Here is a 23059-nt window from a genome sequence, read left to right as displayed (position 1 = left end):
CCGGGGCCGGGGGGCCCATGCTGCCTCTGCTGCTGCGGCCGCCGGGGGACGCCGCGCCCCGGCCCGGCCCCGGCCCTGGCCCGATGCATCCCAGGTGAGCGAGGCGGGGCGGAGCCCTGCCTGGGGCCTGCCACGCGTTACATTTATGGCGCCGTTGGCCGGGGGTGTGGTGCCACCTTGTGTAGGTTTACCCAGACCCAGTAAGATTTGGGGGTGAGTCAAGCCAGCAGGTGCCGAGGAGGGATCACACCATTCGCTGGTGTGTTGCGCCATAAATGTAGCCCGGCAGCAGGTACCGAGGAGGGACTTGCCATTCGCTGGTGTGTCGCGCTGTCCATGTAGACCATTTGCACGTGTGAAGTGATGATTGCGCCATTCGTATCCTAAATTTAGATCAGCCACAGGTGCTAAGTAACAATTGCACCTTTTGCTGGTGAGTCGCGCCATAAACGTAGCCCGGCGGCAGGTACCGAGGAGGGGTTGTACCATTCGCTGGTGCGTCATGCTGTCCATGTAGGCCAGTTGCATGTGTGAAATGATGTTCGCACCAGTCGCTGGTGAATAGCGCCGTATGTTTAGATCGGTTGCAGGTGCGAAGTACCAGTTGCTCCATTTGCTGGTGCATCGTGGCATAAATGTCGGCCTGCTGCATGGGCGAAGTGGGGAATCCCACCATTCACTGGTGAGTGGCACCATACATTTAGACCAGTTACAGGTGCTAAGTAACAATCACACCATTCACCGTGGGTTGTGCCATAAATGTTAGACCAGTTGCATGTGTGAAGTGACGATTGTGCCATTTGCTGCGAAGAGCGCCATACATGTAGATCAGTTATGGGTGCTAAGTTGCGATTGCACTATTCACTGGTGCATCGTGGCATACACGTAGACCGGCTGCACGGGCGAAGCAAGGACCCCACCATTCACTGGTGAATAACACCGTCGTTCGCTGGGACCTGCAGCAGGTGCCAAGTCACAGTCGTACCCTTTGCTGATGAATCGTGTCATAAATGTAAACCAGCCACAGGCACCAAGGAATGATCACACCATTCACTGGTGAGTTGTACCATGAATGTAGACTGGCCAAGTGCACCGCATAATGATCATGCCATTCACTAGTGAATCGTGCTATAAATGTGCTGAGTAATTATCGCTAGACAAAGATGACTGTTCAGCTATAAAAAGAGTCAACCAGCTATTAAAGTGAGTGCATGCAAATGTGTAACAACTTTTATAGCTGAGCCCTTGGATATGTTGGTATGTTATTTCTGTATGGATGCAGATACGGCCCTCGAAGGAGACCAGAAAGGTTTAACCTGGCAGCATGGTGAACTTCTGTTGGCCGCTTCTCCGAAGTAAAGCGCTGTGATTTTGCCAGTTCATCGAATGAATTCGGTGCTAGCAACAGATGCCAGGCAGACCAAACCGGTCCTGTTTGTCTGCAGACTTGATTGCAATTTGAGTTTACTTTCCCTCCTAGCAAACAGGCCTAATAGGGCAGAAGATAGTAGTGTAGAATCCATACTGAATTTGTTCTTCACTTCTGCTGATCTTGACACAGCTAGCATGTTAGTTGCATTGGGAGCTTTCTTTTGTGTACAATGGGAACCTGAGTCTCTGAGAAATTAGATTGAGACTGCCAGCTTGTCCTCTGAAAAACATCTATGCTATGGAAATGATTTTGTCCTTATTGGCCAGCACCATCATGGTACTAATCAAGGGGGTAAAGTCTCCAGTTTAGCAGTTCTGAGGCAAAGCAAGATTTTTGTGTGGTTCCATTTCTGAAAAACAAGGGACGCCATCCTCGTTGAACAGAAATCAAAATATCAATGTGGTGTTTGGTTACTAAAATAATTTAGTTATTGATTGTAGGTTGTCACCATAACTAGATGAAATTAGTACAGTTCGCTGTTTTTGAAGTGGGTATTTAGAGTATTTAGATGACAGATGCTGTGATACTTGAGAGAGTTCCCATAGGTTCATCCAAACTAAATAGAATTAAATAGACCTCCTCTTCCGAAACATAATTTGACAAGATCACAAAAGTTTGAAATTAGAATATCCATGTCAGATATTGGGACGTAATGACTATTACTCAGCAACCCTCTTTCCTTCTTGGACAATAGCAAATAAGTTAGGGTCTAGTTTTGTTTCTGTTTTAAGTCAGTGTCTTTAATATGAATATTGTTTTTTGGCATGTGATGTGATTCATGGGTATGAAGGGCATGGGATGTATTATCTACAAAATATTTTCCATTTGATAATGAGAGAACTTTCTTTTCTGTTCAGTGAGGAAGATGCTTTTGAGGCTTATGTGCCATACTAGTCTTAGATTTTTTTTTTTAAAGTATGAAATATGTATAATTCTGAGTGCACATATAGTACTGAAGCAGGATTTAACAAACTACAAGTGACCTGGCAGGTATTTTTTTCTCCTTAGAATGAATGAAATGAACCTAAGTCCTGTGGGGATGGACCAGCTGACCTCATCCTCTGTGAGCAATGCCCTGCCTGTCTCAGGAAGCCACTTGGGACTGGCTGCATCACCTACTCACAATGCCATACCAGCACCAGGTAACTGAGAGCATTGTGTTTTTGCATTTTTCCGTGACACTTGAAAACCAAACTACTATAACATGGGAAATATTCAGAGTTGAATGGTAGCATTTGGGTTTATCCTCCAACAGCTGGAGTCATTAGCGGATGATATGATCACACACTTGAGCAGGTCTGTGGTTCTGTCATGTGGTGGCATAAAGCTGCAGGATGGTGGGCAACTAAACGTTGCTTGAATCAAAACAAGAAAGGATGAATTCTAGGCCTCTGGCAGACATTACACCTAAGACACAATTAACCTGTGAACTGCACCATAAATAGTAACCCAGCCACATGTTCAGACAATTAATGATGTGACAGAATGGGAAACCAGGCACAAAAATATTCCACAAAATGTGTAATGTTTTTATGGCTGGTTTCTATTATGCCTTAAATTAAATGTGTGGCAGAGTAGCTAATTTTCGATCCAGCCCTAAAAGTACACTGGAGTCAATTGGAGACTCTGGTGTGGTCCTGGTGTTGGGACTAACAATCAGCTGATGGGCAGGAGCAGTAAGATGATGGAAAAAGCAGTCTAGTGGCATCTCTGGAATAAAGCACTGTGCAGCTATTGAGGACGTGGGGATCTGACTAGACCTCTCCATGGCTTGTTGAGTTGGGAAATTCTCTGGCCCCAGGTCTAGTTCTACTCTGGGATGCCCCCCTCTATTTTCCCCCAGTCCAAGTGGCATTGTGAAGTCTCCAAGCTGGTTGGAGACACTGGTGCTATCCCAGGACTGGGACCAGCAGTCTGCTGTGGGACTGCACAGGCTGATTACTGTAGGCACCTGATCCCCTGCATTGGCAAGTTGAAATGGTACAAATTTCAGCCCTAATGTCTATGAAATGGGATCTGATCCTTGATCCTAAAGTCATGTGTCCCACCACACACACACATACAGCATGGTAGGAGGCCACGGTTGTTGGGATCAGATTCCATCATGCTATTCAAGGAACAAGATGCCAAGGGGTCTTGTGCAGTTCCTGCCTCAGAAACTGTTTTTGTTCTAATAATGTTCACGGTCTAGCTGTGTTTTAATGCTGCATTCCTCTCTGTGATATTTTACTGCCTTGGTATGAGGTACAGCTGAGAAACATATCATACAATAGGTAAGGCATACTTAATAATAACTTTTAATTTTAAAATGTGCGTCTTCCTGACCATATTTTTAGAGAGCTACACAGATAAGTGTCCATTACAAACATAATACAGGAACAAGTCATATATGCAGCAGGAAGTATTCCAGCCTCGGTTAGACTCTCCAGATTCTAGCAAAGGTGATCTTTCCTTTGGGGTACTCCTTGCTTCAGCCGGGGGGGAGAGGCGGGGCATCCCAGGGTAGAACCAGCCCTGTAATCAAAGACTTTCCCAACTCGACATGCCATGGAGTAGTCGAGTCAGAACCTCACATCTCCAGGAGCCACAGTGAGGCCAGCAGCATCACTGACTCCTGGCATTCTTTGTCTCATGCCACAGTGAGTGCTTTCAGAAAAACTGTTGTTTACCCCAACGTTGTCACAGTCCTTCCATCAGTACCCTTGCTTTCCCTGTCGTCCATGCTCCTGTCCATCTGTTATTTCTTTGTTATCCCCATTCCTTCTGTTATCTTCTCTCTTACTATCAACTAACTACTTACTAGTTTGCTTCTTCCCCTGCCCCAGGCCTGTAATGGGATGAAAAACACCTACAGCAAAAGATAAAAAGTAGATACTTGACAATGAAATGTACAAGATTTTTAAACTTTTCTCGGTTTGCCAACTACTTAAAAACGTTAAACAAGGTTCTGTTTAGTTGCCAACAATAAACATAATCAGAATGCTTGTATGTTAGGTTAAGTATATCTTAATTAACATTATTTTAATAACTTTACTGTATTTACTCAAATGTAAGACAGTGGTTTTCTCCCATTCAGCATGGAGAGAACAGGACACCTCTAGTTTTAGAATTGAGTATGGGCCAGTTAAGCAGCTGCTGTGGCTCCAGATGGGGCCAGGGTGGCTTGTGTCAGGTAGGGGGTGTATGATAGAGTATGGGGAAGGGGTGTATGGTACATGGGAGCACAGGGGGGAAAGGTGGGAGGGAGATTTTGGGGAAAGACATGCATAGAGCAAGGGGGCTGTAGAGGAAAGGACATGTGGAGTAAAAGGAGCATGGGGGAAAAGGCATGTGATATATGGGGGAACATGGGGAAAGGGGGTGTGCAGGGAAGGGGCATAGGGAGGAGGTGTGCAGCTCATGGGGGAGCATGAGGGAAAGTGCGCAGTGCTGGGGGAAGCATGGGAAGGGGTGGCAGGGGGAGCACAGGTGAAGGGACCCAAAGTACAGGGAAAGTGACACAGGGCATGGGGGAAGCGGAGCCCAGAGAGAGAGAGGAACTCAGGGAGAGGGCATGGAGTGTGTGTGTGGGAGGAGGGGTGGCGGGGAAAGAAAGGAGAAGGGGCACATTGAGCAGCAGGGGAACTGCTGTGGCTCTGGCCCTGACTCCAGCTGAGGTTGAAGGCTGAAGCCAGAGCTGCCACTACTCCTTGGTCCAGCCTGGTGCTCTGTGCTCCCAGGGGAGATGCAACAAGAGCAGCTGCAAAGGTAAGGGGGAAGGGGGCAGGCACAAGAAAGGGACAGGTGGTAGGGGGGAGAAGGCACTGTGGGGAATAGGCAGCAGGGAGGCAGGTACAGGGGCAAGCAGCAAGGTAGGGGGGAGCCAGGGGAGTAGGGCAGGGTTCTTCCCCTCCTCCCCCGCTACTATTCGTGTGTCAGTGGTGGCAGGCATGAATTTAAGATGACCCTCCAATAACTAGATTCTATACATGGAAAATTAGAAATCTGTTTTAATTTTCCATGTCTACAATCTAATAATTGGGCGAGTCATCTTAAATTCAGGGTCGTCTTAGATTCGAGTGAATGTGGTAATTTTAAAAATTGCTTCTTGAGTATACCAAAATAAAAACTGACAGTTACTGGGAAGTCTTGCAGATGGAGAGTGTGCTTTGGGACTCTGGGAGCTATTTAGGTTTTGGGTTACTCTTGGTTACATTACAATAAAAGCTCGGACCTTTCATTATAATGGAAGGTTAAACCTATGGTGGCAAAGATTTAAACTTCCAAAGTGCTCAGGGGAGCTTTGGCTTCATAATTCCAATTAAAGTTGAAAGGAATTTTGACTATTCTTGCAGTGCACTCCTAACCCCTTAATAAACATTTGTTTTGGTTATGTGTTCACTGAACTTAAATAGCTCCACTGAATTTTAATAGGCATTTTCTTCTTGCAGGCTTGCCTGTTGCAATTCCAAACCTGGGCCCCTCCTTGAGTTCTTTGCCCTCTGCCCTATCTCTGATGCTCCCAATGGGTATTGGGGATCGAGGAGTGATGTGTGGTATACCAGAGAGAAACTACACCCTACCTCCACCACCATACCCTCACCTGGAGAGCAGCTACTTCAGACACATTCTACCTGGTAAGTAGCATGGCTCTGACAACTAAAGGTGAGATCACTCTTAAGGGAGTGCCATACCAGAAGCTTGATAGCTTCTACTACATTAATGTGACTGAGAGAGAATGTTTTCATAGTATTCTGTATCGTGGATCCCCTGAATGCTCCCATCTTTTGTGCATCTGTATACCACTATATAAGCAATACATGGAACCACCATGTTGGTTCAGTACACTAGATATTTAATACTTACGTCTGTCTACTCCTCCCCTTGGTTCAGTATTCTGCTTTACTTTTAGGCTCAACGTCTGTGTTGACATACTTGAGACTTTATATTTCAAACTCTGCTATTTTCATTCCATTTCCAGTAGACCTTACTGCAAGATCAGTGTGAATTTAAAACTAAGTTACGGTAACTTCATCTAAGAACAGTTTCATTTCTAGCATTCCAGGAGCTTCTGTATGAGTGGTTTTATCCTGCTCATTAAAGAGAATAAATCTTTCGGCTGGGAAGTCTGGGAATTTCTCATCCCACAAAGTTCTCTTATTATTATTCTCTAGCTGTTGTGATTGGCTTGGCATATTAGTTCCTATTATGATTTCCCCCTTCTTTCCAGCTCAGGTCTGCATTTTTATTTTTGTAATGTAATGGCTTTCTGTGTTAGCATGTTTTCATCAAAAGGTATGGATTTTTTTATTTTTTTTTTTAAATGAGGTCCTTCTGTTTTATGCCTGGGGTGTTCAACTTCTGGCTTGTGGGCCAAATGCAGCCTGCAGAGCCATCACATCTGACCTGCAGGGCTCCCCATGGAGCAGGAAATTTGGCAGCAGGGGAGTAGTGGCCATTAATATGGTCACCGTCCCATGTGCCCAATTGCAACTGCACCATGCCCCCTTTTCCTTGTGGGGCCAAGCTATACCCCCTTTCCCCCCATGGGGCTGGATTGAGACTGGAACATGCCTCTTTTTCCTGCCTGGGGCTGGGCCATGCCCCCTTTTCCCTCCGTGGGGCTAAGCTACACCATCTTTTCCCTGTGGGCCAGGTTGCAGCTGTGCTGCCCCATGCCCCCCTCTGCATGGCTGGATGGTGCCCACTGTGCTGGTCCTGGTGTCAGATTAGGACCACCAGTGGGATCTGGCCACGACAGACAGGGCACTGCCTATCTACCCTGCCGAGGAAAAAGGTTGAGCACTTCTCCAATTCTACAGCTGTGACTAACAGTGAAGAGCAGAGTAGAATAATTTGCCCAAGGTCACATAGTGAGTCGTTGTCTCAGCCTTGATTCGAAACAGAAACGTGTTAGGTGATATCATTGTGGCTTGTTAATTCTAATCCAGCCACCTAACAAGTAGTAGCGGCTAAATTCACTACCAGTACTCTTTCGTGCTGAATACCTGTCTGTTTTATAAGCATAGCTATAGTCATTGCTTCTTTGTTCATTTCTTTCACCACCTTCTTCAGTGAAATTAATGTCTGCCTAAATTCATCTTTTTTTTTCTTTTTTTTTTAATTCTGCTTATTTTTTAGTTCAGGTCCTAAAGTTTATCATTATTTCACAGAGTTCTTTTGTTGTCTTCTTACTGCCTTCCAAACAATAACCCTTCTTGATGAAACTGCTTAGTAATGTTATCTCCGAGAGTGTATGAAACAATTTAAATAAAACTGGCCTTCTATTATTGTCATCTTGGCATAGTCAGTATTTTTCTTTGTGCTTATTAACTCTATAGGGAGAATATCTATATTTTTGTATTAATGATGAAAGTTGACAAGAAGCCTGTTACAGAGCAAAAGGTTGCTATGTTTGTGAGGGTTGAAAAAGTATTATGCTGGCTGAGATTCTGTAAGTATGCTGTCTTCCTGCTGGTATTAAAACAGTTTTTCACAGTTCACTGTGTTGTTGCAATAACTCCTCTTGCAAAGACTTCTTAATTCTTTCTCCAGTGAATAGCACTAAAATCTAGTCTATTGTTTCTCTGTGTCTTGAGTGATAAACCTGTTGGTTACTAGGAGGCTGTTCCAAACTGCCAAGAGTAGTGGTGCAGCAATTCACAATTCAACTCCTTAAACTAGTCCTTGACGTGAGATGAAGAGGCAGTAGACTCAGCCTCAAGGGAAGAGAGCAAACGATTTATGTTGCTTGTGAAGGATGCTGTCCAAGCTGATCCAGGAGGAGACCTGATGACTTATTGAGAAGAACAGTGGCGGGAGACTTATTGGCTAAGAGGAAAAGAATTCGTAAGATTTTGAATTATGGGTGCGAGGGTGTAAGTTGATACATCTGGAAAGCTTCCTCCTGTTTCCTTACTCCTAGCAAAAAATGTATCACTACAAGGTGTGACTTTTTTTTTTTTTTAAATCCCACTGGCAGTCTTTCATCCTTTGGCTTTTGAAGACTTGGATAAGGTCTCTTAGACACAAGAATGCAAAGATTGCTTATATCTAGAATGTATATTTCGTTGTGTGTGTGCTAGGAAATCTATAACATATTGCCAGAAGCTCAGCCATCTTGTATTAAATTTAGTAGAAAATTGGGGTCTGGACAGATATATATGTGAAGGGCTAAAACTCCTACTCCAGTTTGAAGTACTTGCAGTTTGGAGTGCTTCAGGCCTGGACACACCAACATGTAGCTGCTTCCTGGTTGAAGTGCTTCAAAACCATGATAATCTGCAGCTTGGGGCTGCTGAGTAGAGATCCCAGCTTCACTTTTGGCCCTGAGTCTTAAAATTCCTGGCCAGGGAATACCAACAGATCCTCTCTTGTTCAAGGTGGAGTGTTGCCAACTACCTGGGGCTTGCTTTCTGCCCTCTCCCAGTTTATCTGCCAGCTTCTGGGCTACATTTTGGCAACTTTACAGTGCCATAAACCAAGCATTCAAAAAGCACCTTCTTAAGCTGTGCTGTCTGTTCGGTTTATCTGAGTGTCCAAGCAGGACACCGTAGAAAACCTCCTTCTTTGGGACCACCTGCAGATTGCTTATATGAACAGTATCTGATAAGGGATGGATAGCCCCGTGGACCCATGACAACAAGGTGTGGTGGCAGAACTTCAAGACGAGCAGGATCTTCCTGGCAATCTGCACTGGCTTCTGTGTGGGCAAGTTCATGGCTAGACTGGCTGGCTGAGCATGATGTTGGAACTGCATCAGGACCATCAGTGGTACCCTGCTGTGCGCTGTATGTCAAAGTACATCAACTGCAGAGCACAGTAAAAACACCCAGAACAGAACTGGATGGTCAGAGGGTTTATGGCTCCTGTGGTCTTTAGGAATTAAAGCTTGGTACCCTTATGGCAAGGGGAGAGATGTCCCATGCTACTCCCTGTATCAAGCTGGAAAAAGTGATTTTTTTTTTTTCCTTTGTTCCCTTCCCCCTATGCACATTACCCACACTTCCTGTGGCTCATGAAACCCAACTAGGCTCTTGGATCCCAGAAAGGAATTATTCAATACTAGCTGAGCAGCTATTGGATGACTAGAGTGCACCTTTGGGCATTTCTGGGCACAGTGAAGGGCACTTTTAAGTAAACCTAGATGCTACTAAACTCTACCTATCCTGGATGGTCATTTTAACCTATGCCATTTCAACCGTCTGGCAGCAAAGACCCAGAAGCTTGCAAGCTAGTATCAGGCACCCAAGGCTGGGCCCCACAACACAACAACCATCAGGGCATTCTTGGGAGGGGGGTACCCTGAAAAACTACTTCCAGAGGTGCGGGGCTTCAAGATGCTCTAAGCCAATCAAAGCCTGGAACAATCTGTATACTAGTTTATTAAAAAGTTCTTCTGATTGACAAATGTTTCAAACATTAAAATGATGTGTGCTTTAAACCAAATGGAGTGATTTGTGAGCCTCGGATGGGGTGAACTGAGGGCAATGTATTAGCCAGAGTAAGGGAAGAGAGAAAAGCAGGCACTGAGAGAGACCTTGTCCTGCTAGACTGTGCTCACTGTTTTCCATAGTGGGAGGGGCTCTTTGGGTGTTGGATGGTGAGGCAGCATCTTGCTGTGTTGTACAGAAGGATTGAAGGGTCTTGAGTTCCATACCATGCTGGCCCTGGACAAGAACTACCCAAGGTACTATGAGAAGAAAGGAGCTGTTCTTGCTCTCCTGTCCCCGAGTCCTCCACAAAGGACAGGGGTCTTGAGCTAGTGCCCAGGTGAGGATAAAAGGTTCAGGTCCTGGCAGTAGCAAAAGCTGGTGGGTGGGAGCGGAGTAGGTGAGGTGGGGTTGGGAGTGTACTCATGGAGGAAGGCATGGGGCCTGTTCCTGGTATGGCTGTGAGGGCAAAGGGAAGGCTTGGCCATAGAAAAGGGGAAGAGAACAGAGAACATGGGCTGAAGGTGCATCTCTGGGTGGGCGTTTTATGAAACTAGGATGGTCAGGTGTTAGAGCTATTCTTTTAAGCGCTGAACTGGGTTAGGTGTGCAGATTTTTGGGGCTAGGATGCATAGTTTTTTGGATTGGGACCTGACCCTAGTGTGGCCCTGTTTGGGGGCTGGGCAGAATAATTTGCCTTGGCACAGCACTAGTGGGGACTGGGCAGCATAGCCCTGACCCCATAAATGATAGGGTTGCCCCAGGACCTTGCTGCTTGGAACATCCAACAAAGTTAGTGTCACTGAAAAGAGGGTACCTTTCTGTAGTGAGTGTGTTGAACTGACCTCATACCTCCAAAGGAAGCTTCAGGACCCGTCCACTAATGACTGGGCAGCAATAAAGCATTGATATGTACCTGGCACAGCAAGTTCCTCAGCAGCTGTACAGAGTGCCAGCTACATGCTGAAGTTGCCAGCAGAGAAGGCTATGCCATGGCCTAGTCTCAGCTTGCAGAAGACCCTGTGCACCACTTATAGGAGGTTTCCCTGCTAACCCTGTGAAATTCTGGCACTCTGACTACAATCAGATGAAACCATGGGCCTTGCTACCTCCTGCCCAAGCCTGGACTCCCTGATGTTGCATGCCAGCCACTGTCAGGGAAGCTCCAGGAGCCCTCCTTTTATTGCCAAGACACCATCATGCTGGAGGTGCAGCCCACAAACTAACCATGACATCTAAGCTAGTAGCAGTAAGGGAGAAATGGCCAAACAGGCCGACTGCCAGATTCTACTTTGTGCTGTAAGAAATGCAGATTTCTCTCTTCCTACTTGTTACCACTACCCTTCCACTGCTACGTGATCTGCTGGTCAAGCAATGGAGTCAGGAGCAGGGAATAGGACTGGGTTTTTATATGACCACTCTGTGTTGGCCAGTTTGCTAGCTCAGTAAGAGCTAGGGGCTTCTTACTGTCCTCCTGGTTTAGTGATTCATGTGCAGGTGGAGGAGAAGGAGGAACAGGTCTGTCTCCATAAGTGGCCTAGAGCAGTGGAAGTAGGAGGGGGTCATGGTTCTACAATTTGATTGTATTTTACTGTATCCTTTGTGTTAGTTGCCAACTATGCATTCCCTAAGTCGGGTAGAGAGGGGATGCAGAGGATGATGGTGGGTAGGTGGATTTGACCTCTCCCATAAGAGGAATGTCACCCAATGTAGCATGATGGCAGGGACAGTGGGGTAGTACCTATGGGGGTTCACTTTTCACAGAGTCCTTGTTGGAGTAGCTGTTGACTATAGAAGGGGAAAGGGGAAGGGAGGAGAGAGCTGTACTTATTCCTACCCACCCCTGGGGAATGGGCCATGCAAACCCCTGTAAAGACAAGAGAGGCTAAGTTGTCCTTACATGAATGACGTGACAGTGGTGAGTAAATTCCCAAACTACCCTTTAGTGGCCTGGCTCAGCTTTCCGCAGAGTTCCCCATTGTTGCCTCCCAAAAATGCAAAATTAGCACCCATCTGGCCCAAATGAATGGTGTGTGAAGGGGCCCAGTGGGAGAGCTGCAACCTACTTAGGAATTGGCATAAGCACACATCCATACCTCTGTGTTTCATTGGGGACTGCTTGTGCTCCTCTCCCCTAATGGCATAGGACATAGCTGCACCCCCAAGGTGCCTGCTTGACCATCTGTTGGTCTCTCTTTGCCCCTCCCCTCTCGGGTTAACACAGCAACCCACCTCTGAATGGCTTTGAATTCTCCACCTCTCGCTAACCCATCACCATGGGCCTGCAGGTTGGCATGTGTGGGTGCATCCTGGCCCTTGGGTGGCTGTGGATGAAAAGAGAAGTGGTTCCTCCTGGAGATGTTCCTGAGCCAAGTCAGGGATGGAAGTTCCTTACAATCCTGCTAAGCCACATCACTGTCATCAGAAGGCTCTGAGTTCACCTCAGAATTGGTGATGAAGTGAGTCTTAGTGGAGTTACCCTTGGCTAGCATACACGAGAGCTCTTTCTGATACCTACTGGGCACCTGACATACAGCAAGCATCACGGGCTGTCCTGTCTGGTGCCTCGAGTATCTTCCCCTTGGTGTCATGCTGATGTCAGTAGTGGTTACAACCATGAAGCGCTATGTCGGCTGCTATCCATTTGTATACAGCCTGGTTACAATGACTCGTATTAGGGAGCACAGGGTGGGGTCTCCTTAATCCAGCTGGAAGGAAGGTCCTTGGCTTCTCCCACCTCCAGTGCTCAAGCCATTTAGCAGATGTGACAGAGGAGGCATGTGCAGATGTTCTTGGCACAGGTTGTTTGTGTGGCACCAAGTGAGCTCTTGAGACTGCTCCACTCAAGAAGCTGAGTTTCTGGGCGGGTGGTCAGCAAATGGCAGGAATGGCCTACTTTTGAGGCTAGCTGTAAACATACATGGTTACACACTTCTTTGACCGTGATGCAGTCAAGTTCAGAGACAGTCACAGAGGCATTGACTTGAAGTAGTGAGGGGGTATGGAGCAGAGTTTCTATAGGTTGCCAGCATACTGACCAAAACTGTCTCGCTCTGCTGGAGGATGCAAATGAAGCACTTCATAGTTGTTCCTATTTACCCAGGGTCATTGTTGAGGTGGATTGAGCTGAATTGAAACACTTCAACAGCAGGTGATGCCTGTCTCCTCACTTCTGGAGTGCTTTAAAGGCATTTGGAGTGCTACAAATGTTACATCTGTCTGTCCTTGGCTTGGTGGATGGGAAGTAGCAAAGATGATTTACCACAATCTTACAGAGTTAAACTGCACTTGCAGAACTGGCTAAAATATGTATTTTTAATTAAAAATAAATGTCATGGGCATGTGAAACAGTAATTAGATTTAATGCATGCTGACATTAATATAGTGTGCTGAAATGCATTGTAACTGTAACTTATTTTTTTAGTATTTGAAAACTAGTACTGTAAACTGTCTCTTTTTTTTCCCCCTCCCTCCCCCTTTTTCTTCTTTCTTCCCTTCCACCAGGTATCTTATCTTACTTAGCTGACAGACCTCCACCTCAGTACATCCACCCAAACACTATAAATGTTGATAGCAATCCAGCATTATCTGTCTCCAATAATCCTTCAGCCCTAGATCCCTACCAGTCCACTGGAACTGTGGGGCTTGAACCTGGGATTGTCTCCATGGACTCCCGCACAGTGAACACACATGGTGCTCAAAGCCTACATCCTAGTGACAGCCACGAGGTAGCATTGGATACTACAATAACCATGGAGAGCGTTTCAAGGGTAACCAGCCCAATCTCTACTGATGACATGACTGAGGAGCTGACAATGGATGATGTAGCTGGGGATCATTCTCAAATCCCAAATGGCTCCAGGAATCATGAAGCATTAGCTGTAGACACAGTGGGTAACAACCTAGCTTCAGATGCAGTAGGACATAGTGGTGTCATACCAATGCATGGTAGCACTTTGGAACTTCCTGTTGTCATGGAGCCTGACCACATTGCCGGACGGGTAAGCGCAATATCAGACAGCACACTAAGCGACTCTATTCATACCGTGGCCATGAGCACCAACTCTGTGAGCGTGGCACTCTCTACCTCACACAACCTAGCTTCCCTGGACTCTGTCTCCTTGCATGAAGTGGGCCTCAGTCTCGAGCCTGTGGCAGTGTCTTCCATAAACCAGGAAGTAGCTATGGGACCAAGCCATGTGGATGTGTCTTCAGACAATCTTGCCTTTGTACCAGCATCGCTGCAAATGGAAGACTCCAATTCAAACAAAGAGAATATGGCTACCTTGTTTACCATATGTGAGTGTGTTGGTGTGGTCACTTCTGTTCTGGGGTAACATGTATAGTTCAACTACAGAAAGGTGTGATATGGAGACTGTCTTGCAGCCAGCTCTATAGATTTCTGATTGGTACAGTCTGTTATAAGGCCATAGGATTAAATCCACAATAGTTAGTGTCTAAATTGAGGATTAAATATCCAATACCTAGGCATGATGGGACAGCAGTTTTTAACATCATTAGTTAAAGGTAGTGACCTAACTTCCTGTGCTGCCTGGAGATTGGATGCTTAATTACTTACAAACTTACAGGCTTTTGTGAATTTCTTATTTTAAAGAGAACTGTATTTGGTGAACTTCTTTACCAAAAAATAAGGTGTAATTATACTGTGTGTGTATACATATATGTGCTTGATTATAAAGTAGATTGATTTTGTAAAGGTCTTATTAAACCATATGAAAAATACAAATATGGCACTTAACAGAAAATACTGAAAAGAGGAAGGAAAGGAATTGAGAATTCTTCCATTTGAATATACAAATCATGGCCAGACACCAGTGGGTTTTTTTTTTAATTGTCCTTCTCTACAGTAAAGGTATTAACTTCAATCTGATGGATTTCATACATGAGGAAAATTTTAATTTTCTTATGAAAATAGGTTGATATCCTTATTGAGAAATACATGCTGCCCTCTGTTGTCAAGCACACAGACATCTTTAAAAAAATAAATGCCTTGACCAATTTTGTGATGTCTCTTCTGTACTTCTGCAGTGAGATGGTTACTCTTCCATCCCTGCCAGGATTTGGTCCATCTGATTATTGCCACTCTGCATTTTTTTCCCCCAATTATTGTAGTCTTTATGGTCCATGACAAATAATATTGTTGCGCTTCCAGGATCTTTGTCCTTGTACAAGAAAACTTTCCCTAGCAAAACGTTCACATTTTCACTGCTGAATAAAATAAATTGTGGGCAGATAGATAAAAGCCAGGAGGAAACAACAATTCAGTTAGCGCTTGATTCCCCTTTCCACTTTACCTACCCAACCACCTACATGCACTGGCTGTGAAAGCCATGGGAGAGCAGCACCTCCGGGTAGAAGTACAGATGTTCAGACGCAGAGTGGGCAGTAACATTTCTCACCTGTTCTGTTTCAAGATGTGATTGTTCAATTACAAAAAAACATAAACACTGATTCTAAAGCAAACACACTCTTTTTTTAATCTTCACTCCTGTCAGATCTATTTAAGTTGTTGTAGGGTCCCTATTACTACTCCTGCTTTAAACCTGAGTGTCATTCTTGCACAATAGTCTGTTCTAATACTAACTTATCCATTCAGCAACCAATGTGTTTAGAATTGTGTAGTAATTAAGCTGGTACTTCAGATGGGTCCAGATTTTCATACCAGTACTGCCATTGGGAACAATGCCCTCACCCCATTGATTTCACTAGAACCATGACATTGTACACTAGTTGAGGATCTACCCCACTGAATTGTGCCTTCGACCACAGTTAAGCCCAAAGAAATAAATGTGACTGTTTGTGGGGGCACTGCTTATGATTTGGCCCATAGCCCAGTGATGTAACTGGGCACTTGAGTGCCCTGGGCAGGAGCCATATTTGGGGCAGTGCCAGAAAAGCAACCACTGTTCTTTTTGCCTTCCTACCTCAAAGGTCAGCGCTCAGGGCTGGTGTTCCCCCTTACACTAGTGCCACAGCCTATTCATTTTAAGATCTCTCTAGATCTGCCATTAGAATTAGCTTCTTTTTCTTTAAGACTTTAGCTTCGCAGGTGGAGAGATGAGGGATTAAAGAGCCTCGCTGAATGAGGATTGTCAGCTCTGCTTATAATGAAACAGAGGTGGCAGCTTTAGTTCTGATAATCGAGTGCAGTATAAAATAGTCTGATCTAGGGCTTATCTCTGATTTATTCCCATCCAGTTCCGATGCTGCCATTCAATGAGTTAATTTTCAGTAGAATTCCATAACGTTTTGATGGAATAATACATATCAGAATTTACTTCGAGTACTTTTGGACACACATTGTCGTTCGTACGGTTTAAAGTTTTTCTAATAAATCCTTCAATGGGAGTTTCAGGTTTTTCTGCTTGAGTGAAATTATTTGTGCTCCAAGACCTTAAAAGAGAAGTAAATAGCAAGGGGAGAATGAAATCAGAGAGTCATGGAGACTTGGTCTCCCTTCACCAAAAAATAACATTCTATGCATATGAGCAATCTCTGTGTAAATTCAGCCAATCAAATAAGAAACAAGTTTGAGGTGTGGTTTTTTGGGGGTTTTTTTTGGTTTTTGTTTTTTTTTTTATAACAGTCAGCAAAGCTGACTCCATTTGTAATCTGAAATGAAATTGCTTTCTGCCGTATACATCAGTAATAGTTGCAAGGATGCTGCTGTCAGAACTCTGTCCACTTAATGCTAATGAGGGATACAAAAGAATAGACTATCGGTCCCTTTCCTATTGCTGTATTGTCACTGTAAAATACATTTAGAAAAACTTGTTAAGTTAGTTGAGTAGACAGAGGGATCTCAGGACCAGACCTGGGCTGGGTGTGATGGGGCCATTCTTATATAATTCCCCCTTTACTGTAACATCATATTAATCTTACTTAGTTTAAAATCCAGTTAAGTTGATGAGATAACTAGTTAGAAGCTACCTCGGGGGGTCATATTGAGATAGGAGTTTCTCCATTTCCACCTTGTTACAGAATTCCTATGTGATGTTCTGTAAAGTGCTTACTTTTAATTGCCTTCATTCATCATCTATAAAGAGGATATCATACCAGTTCATTCCTTCCTCATTGTCTTGTCTTACCTAATTAAATTGTAAGATCTTTGGCAGGAAAAGTATCTTAAAATATATTTGTAGAGGGCAGAGTGCAAAGGAACCCTGGTTTCACCTGAGACTTCCTGATGGTACTGTGATATCTAGGTGATATCTGGAGATTTCTAGGTGCTACATGATATCTCACTGGTCTGTGCTGTCCTTTTCCCCCACCAACAGGGTGCACACTGTGTGACAAGGCGTACCCATCGGACTGCCCAGATCATGGTCCTGTTACCTTTGTTCCTGACACCCCAATAGAGAGCCGAGCAAGGCTTTCCCTCCCAAAACAGCTTGTTCTACGGCAGTCTATCATGGGAGCTGAAGTTGGTAAGCATCCTGTTACTGTGCATCTCTACAAAGCCATGAAAAACCAACCAGACTTCTGTGATCTTAGCACAGCCAAGATACTATGTAGAAAGATTTCACACATTAAGGTAGCTCCAAAAATGTTTCTCCAGAAGTTACTAGGATAGCTTAAATTAAGCATCTTATTTTGTGGTCATCTTTTAGATTTTGTTTAAACTGGGATGTAAAGGTGGGGTTCTAGAACATGGTTGGCACTAATGCATGTGTTATGTAGGCAAGACTGTGTGTGTGTTATCACGTGTTAAGCTGTTGAGCTGAAGCCTGATAGGAGTGAGGAAAGTGGCATGGTCTTTGTAGTCATGTTTATATGGCTTGTCTCCTGACCCTGAAGTCTCTGCTGGAAGGGAAAAAAAAAAGTCCCTCCACTCACTCCTATTCGGCTCCATTCAGGACAGCATAGGTGACAGTTAGGAAGCGTAGGTGACTTGTGAGAGGCTAAGAGAACACTTGAGGGCCCTTCCACGGGCATTATCAGGCTGCCCTGAGCTCTTTCCTTTGCTAGTTGTTGGCTTATAGAGTACTTACCCACAAGCATCTTATTTTGTCAGAGGTAGACCTAGGATTGGGAAGGAGTTGTGTGAATATGCCCTTAACTCTTCTTGCTTTTCATATGTCCTTTCCAGCTATGTTTACTAGTCTGTTCCAGCAATATATTTTCAAAGCCTAGTCTAGACAGATCTTAGAATAGGAGGCATATTTATCTTGGGAGTTGTAAGTATTCAGTTATAAATAAGGCATATATTAATCCTTTCCAGGCAAAACATATTCTACTTTCAATGCTGGAAGTTTTACACAGCCATAGTAACTGAAATATCCATAAAAATAACTTAAGGCTCCTCATTTGAGGAAGAATTTTTCTGTTTTGAGGGGGGTTGTCAGTGTTTGGAAGAGAAAAGAGCAAGCATTTCTGAAAGAGGTTGGCATTAAATGACTCCTTAAATAAAACCAAATCCATAGGCAGAGTAAATCTCCAGAGGTATGCCGAAGTCAGGAAAGCCACACTAATTGACAACAGATGATAATCTGACATTTTATCTCTTGACATGGGCAATGTTGCTAGTCATCACCCTGCCTGGACTCTTCTTTTGTGGACAGAACCATATTCAAGTCTCCATTTAATCAAATTCAGATAGAGCAGTTAAGTAACTTTCCCAGCATCTGGCTGTTGGACCTTGATAAGCCTAAAGTGAGTAATGGTTAAGTTACGTAAGACATTCATTGAAGACTGTTGTAGGATGTTGGGAAGCAATCAAAAGATATAGGGGAAGTGAAGTTGGTCTACCATTTGCTAGCTAGGTTTGCAGGTTTGGTTATCTTCTGGAAGCAGAACTGTTTGAGAGAGTCATTTTTCCCACCTGTTTTGCATTTAGGTTGTGACCATTCCATTTAAAATGGACTTCATTACTATAAATCTTGCCTTTGTTATCTGGAGAGTGCAGCACATTAAAACAAGGGGCTTAACGTTATTTGGAAACTTCAGTTAGAGGAGAATGCGATTGCTAGCTTGCTTAGAGATGCGTCCTGTCAGGAGCAGATTACTCCTGTTCTCTGTGAGCTGCACTAATTTCCACTTTATTCTTGGAAGCTATTCAGTTTATTGGTTTGGACCTATAAATGTAAGTGTTTAATAATAAATAATATGCATGCAGGAATTCCTCTGCCCATCACAGAAATACAGCTGCCCCTGGGGAGAAATACAGAAGCTGCTTAAAAATGCCCAGCAACAATTCTGGAAATTCCTGGGGATTAGGTAGGCAAAATGTAGTTACTGAAATTAGAATGATTAGAATTCTGCTTTTCCAGAAAGCATTTTGGAAATTTTAATGGATAGAAGTAGGCAGGACCTTAGTTGTACAGCTTACCTGAAAGTAAATGACTTGTGTTTGAAAACGAAAACAAGTATTATAATTGCAACAAAGTAGTTGTTGCAATTAGGCTTCTACTAGTGTCCTGTGATGATGGCCATTCTTGTTCCTGCAGTAATTGTATTTGATTTGTGGAAGAGAGGCTTTTATAGTCTGATGCTCAGATGTAACACTCGGAGCATTATTTGTCAAACACCACAGCTTTCTGTTGTACTTTTATTGGTTGTTTGCGTAACTGTTCGTACAGATTTTGTTGTTCTGCTGACAGGTGTGTGGACTCGAGAAACCATTCCCGTGAGGACTTGCTTTGGACCACTGATTGGGCAGCAAAGTCATTCTATGGAAGTAGCAGACTGGACAGATAAGGCAGCCAATCATATTTGGAAGGTTAGTATATGTTTTCCCAAGTCCTGTGCTATTGTCAAAGTTGCTAGTGTGGTAGTTTTATCCAGGACATGGATTCAATCTTCTTCCTCCTCCACCCAAAAATGAGGACTATATTGACTATTTATTGAAATCTGTACAGTAGGTCCTATGCCAGGCCACAGATGCCAGCTGATATTACGTGAGGTATATACTACCAGTTGGACCTGACATGTAACAGAACATGCTTCAGTCAACAGCTAGGCTAGATAATGTGTGGCCTTGTGGCTTCCAGCATTCTTGTGGTTTTGAACACTGCGTTGTCATTTGAACTCCCATGGAAGTAGTGGTTTGTTTGTTTATACCACAGTTGGTCAGAGTCCCTAGAGAAGTGATAAACAGGGATCCTGGTTTTCTCCGTTTAAAAATCCCATTTTTTCTGATAAAAAACCCTCCAAATTTCTCTGGTTAAAACCCCACAAATCCGCATTTTTCTGTGATCAAAATGAAGTGCCACTATAGATGTAGGTATTAGTTGAACGCAGTGTTTTATTGATCTATTTACAAATTTAAAGCAATTTGGAAGCCTACCAGTGCCTTAGATGGCAGCCATCCATCCTTCTGGATCATGGTGTATGCATGAGAGGTCACCCGGACCTTTGACACACATAGCTAGGCAGCGGTATGGAGGAGTGGAGGTTGCCCAGACCTTACATCTCCCCTTTAGGCCACTGAGGCAGAATCCAAAGGCTAGACCAAGTCCAGACATTTGGTGTCTCAATGGCTGTAGTTGTATAAGCGTACGGGTATCAAACCCAGCTTTCCTGTGTGGTAGACAATGATTTTACCACTGAACCACAGGGGACTCCATAGTGTCTCAATTATTATAATAAAATAAATTCTAAAGGGTTTTTTTATCATGGAAAATCATAGCTCCCATGTATCTTCACTTATCAGGGCACAAGTCCAGCTGCAGTTGTCCTACCCCCTGCTTTGTGGTACTGAACAGCCCTGATATGCCGGTGTCCTACCCATGCCCTCACTCCTGATTTGCAGCCCCCTGTGCCCCCCTGCCTGCCCAGCCCTGCTGGTGTCCATCTCTCCCAACCTGCAGATCACTGTACCTGCTGGTGCCCTTCGCTCCCAACTCACAGCCCCTAACTTCTGACATGCAGCTCCCTGCCCCCCCAGCCCTGCCAGAGGGGAGGGTGGGGCCCAGCTGCCAGGGCTGTGGGACCCAGCAGCTGCTATAGGTGGAGTGTGGAGCCCAGTTCCCCCGCTTCCCCCCCCTGTAGGTGGTATGGCAGGAGTGGAGCTGAGCAGAGTCTGTGGGGGGCAGGGGAAGATGCGGACTACAGGACTTGGGACTCCTTGCCCTGCTGCCCTCCACCTGGGAGCCTCCGTGGCCCAGCAGTCAGGACCTGGCACGGGAGGGTGGAGCAGGGTGGGGAGGCTCAGTGCTGCCGCTAGTGCTGCTGGGAGCCCTGTGCCAGCTGCTTTGCTATGGTGAGGTGCCCACTGCCCACCCAGCAGCAGCAGCAGGGGGAGGGGGGAGGCGGGCGGGCACAACTCCACACTGCCACTCCCGCTGCTCCTGGCATGGCAGGGGCACCTCACCATGGTGGCGTGGCTGACTCAGGGCTCCCAGTAGTGGTAACAGCGGCGGCAGCACCAAGCCTCCCTACCCCACTGCCTTCTGGTGCCAGGTCTCCTCTGCTGGGCCATGAAGAACCCCTGGGAGAAGGCAGCAGTGCATGGGGCCTCAAGCCCCACAGTGAGCATCCCACATCCTGCTGCATCCTGTGCACAAATCTGGAGGGGCATGTGTCCCTCCCCCCTTCTCCCCTGACACGTTGCCTCTGGTGCCTGACCCTCCCCAGGCGTGCGCGCAATGATGGGGAGCCAGCCCCCCAGATGAGCCGCCTGTGTCTCTGTGCTGCTCCCCAAGTTGGGCCCTGCGGCCACGTATTCCAGCCCTAGGCACTGCTCCAGTTGGGCAGCACTCTCAGCCACCAGTCCTGCTCTACTCCCTCACTGTGGCTGCCTCAATCTACCCCCCACACATCGCCTCTGCTCCCCCCACCCCCCCATACATCACCTATACCCCCCTCCCCGCTACCCATAGCCTTACCTGCAGGCAGCTGGAGGAGCTGCTGTCCACTGCTGCCTGGCTGTATTGTTGGTCACATGCATGTGTGCACGCATGGGCAACTGGTGCCTTCTGAGTCAGGTGGGGCATATTCCCCACCAGCAGCCAGTCAGCAACTGTGGGGGGGCCCACAGCCAATCGTGCTGACCCAGAAGTGCAAGTGGGGCACCCAGATGTCCCAGCGGTGCTCCCAGAAGTGCCAGCGGTGCTTCTCCTGGTGACCCCTCTCCCCAACTGGTGCTCGCAGGGGGGACACCGGCACTCCTGCTCCCCCTGCCCGTCGCCTGAGCAGGGAGTGCTGGCTGCCGGGGTGCACCAGCCCTCTCGGGGTGCACATGACCCCCATGCACCTGTGTGCGCACGGGTGCACGAGCACATGGCATCCCGCTTCCCCAAGCATTCTCTTGCAGGCTGGAACTCTACGAGCCTGCAGAGGGAAACCCACGGTTTCCTGCCTTTTTCTCCTTTAAAGGAGAAAATCCATGTTTTTTGGCTGCAAATGGAAAAACTGGATCCTTGGTGATAAGGTAATTACTGCCATCATACAAGGGGCACCAGAACCACTCCCCACCCCAGGAATTTTTTCCATGGCAGGAATAACCAGGCAGGCACAACCCCTAACCTAGTATTAGATCTGGGAGGCAGGTGGGGCAAGCAGAATGGCACTCCCACCCCCCAGGGAGTCTTTGCCATGACAGGCCTAGCCCTGCATCCAGTAGCTTATCTGAAAGGGGAGGGGAAGTGAACAGGGCACCAGGTGTGAGCAGTCCCGACCACAGAAATGTTGCAGCTGACATGTAGCAAGTCTGGCTTGTAGCGCAAGCCCATGTTGCTTGATGAAAATGAATTGTGTTCGTTCATGTCTGTCACTGAGGTTTCCTCACTGTGAGTTACCATTTTTCAAGAAGTATTTAAATGTAAACTAGTTAATATCTGAGCTGAATGGTGCAGATCAGTGTTTCTCAATCTGTGGGTCGTGACCCAAAAATGGGTTGCATGAATATTTGAAAGGGTCTTGAGCAAGTCCCAGAAAAATGTGGGAAAGCATGGGTTTCCCCTTGCAGTCTGGCAGCCTTCCAGCCTGCAAGGAGCTGCTTGGGATGATTGAAGGCAGCAGGCATACATGTGTCGGCGTGTGCACATGCACGTGGCCAGCATGCGGCCAGGCAGGGTGGTGGGAGCAGCCCTAGCAGCTGGATGCAGGTAAGTCTATGGGGAGTGGGGGCTGGAGGTCCAGGGCTTGGGGACTGTCTGCAGGAGAGCTGTGTGTAGGTCAGGGGTGTGTGGAGGGGATGGGTTTGGGGGGGGCAGGTGCCTTCCAGTGCTGGGGAAAGACAGCCAGGTGCTGAGGC

General features: G+C 46.0%; 1 protein-coding gene across 2 annotated transcripts in view; it reads left to right on the top strand.

Annotated features, from left to right (window-relative positions):
• The first annotated feature begins 39 nt into the window (after positions 1 to 39).
• The window catches only part of PRDM4 (PR/SET domain 4), a 38415-nt gene continuing 15395 nt past the window's right edge, over positions 40 to 23059 (top strand). Inside the window, exons 1-6 of one of the 2 annotated variants that reach the window (XM_006028017.3) lie at positions 40 to 94; positions 2441 to 2574; positions 5863 to 6048; positions 13348 to 14142; positions 17142 to 17291; positions 19464 to 19582. In XM_006028017.3, the coding sequence (XP_006028079.1) occupies positions 84 to 94; positions 2441 to 2574; positions 5863 to 6048; positions 13348 to 14142; positions 17142 to 17291; positions 19464 to 19582 (1395 nt within the window). In that variant the 5' untranslated portion in view covers positions 40 to 83. Of the gene's footprint in view, positions 95 to 182; positions 1057 to 2440; positions 2575 to 5862; positions 6049 to 13347; positions 14143 to 17141; positions 17292 to 19463; positions 19583 to 23059 lie in introns of those variants that run through there. The other variant, XM_014521985.2, reaches the window with a different exon arrangement.

This window comes from Alligator sinensis, unplaced genomic scaffold (genome assembly GCF_000455745.1).
Source record: "Alligator sinensis unplaced genomic scaffold, ASM45574v1 scaffold409_1, whole genome shotgun sequence".
In the NCBI taxonomy this organism is placed as follows: Eukaryota; Metazoa; Chordata; order Crocodylia; family Alligatoridae; genus Alligator; species Alligator sinensis.
The sequence above is the reverse complement of the archived record's forward strand: the minus strand, read 5'-3'. Positions and strand labels throughout refer to the sequence as shown.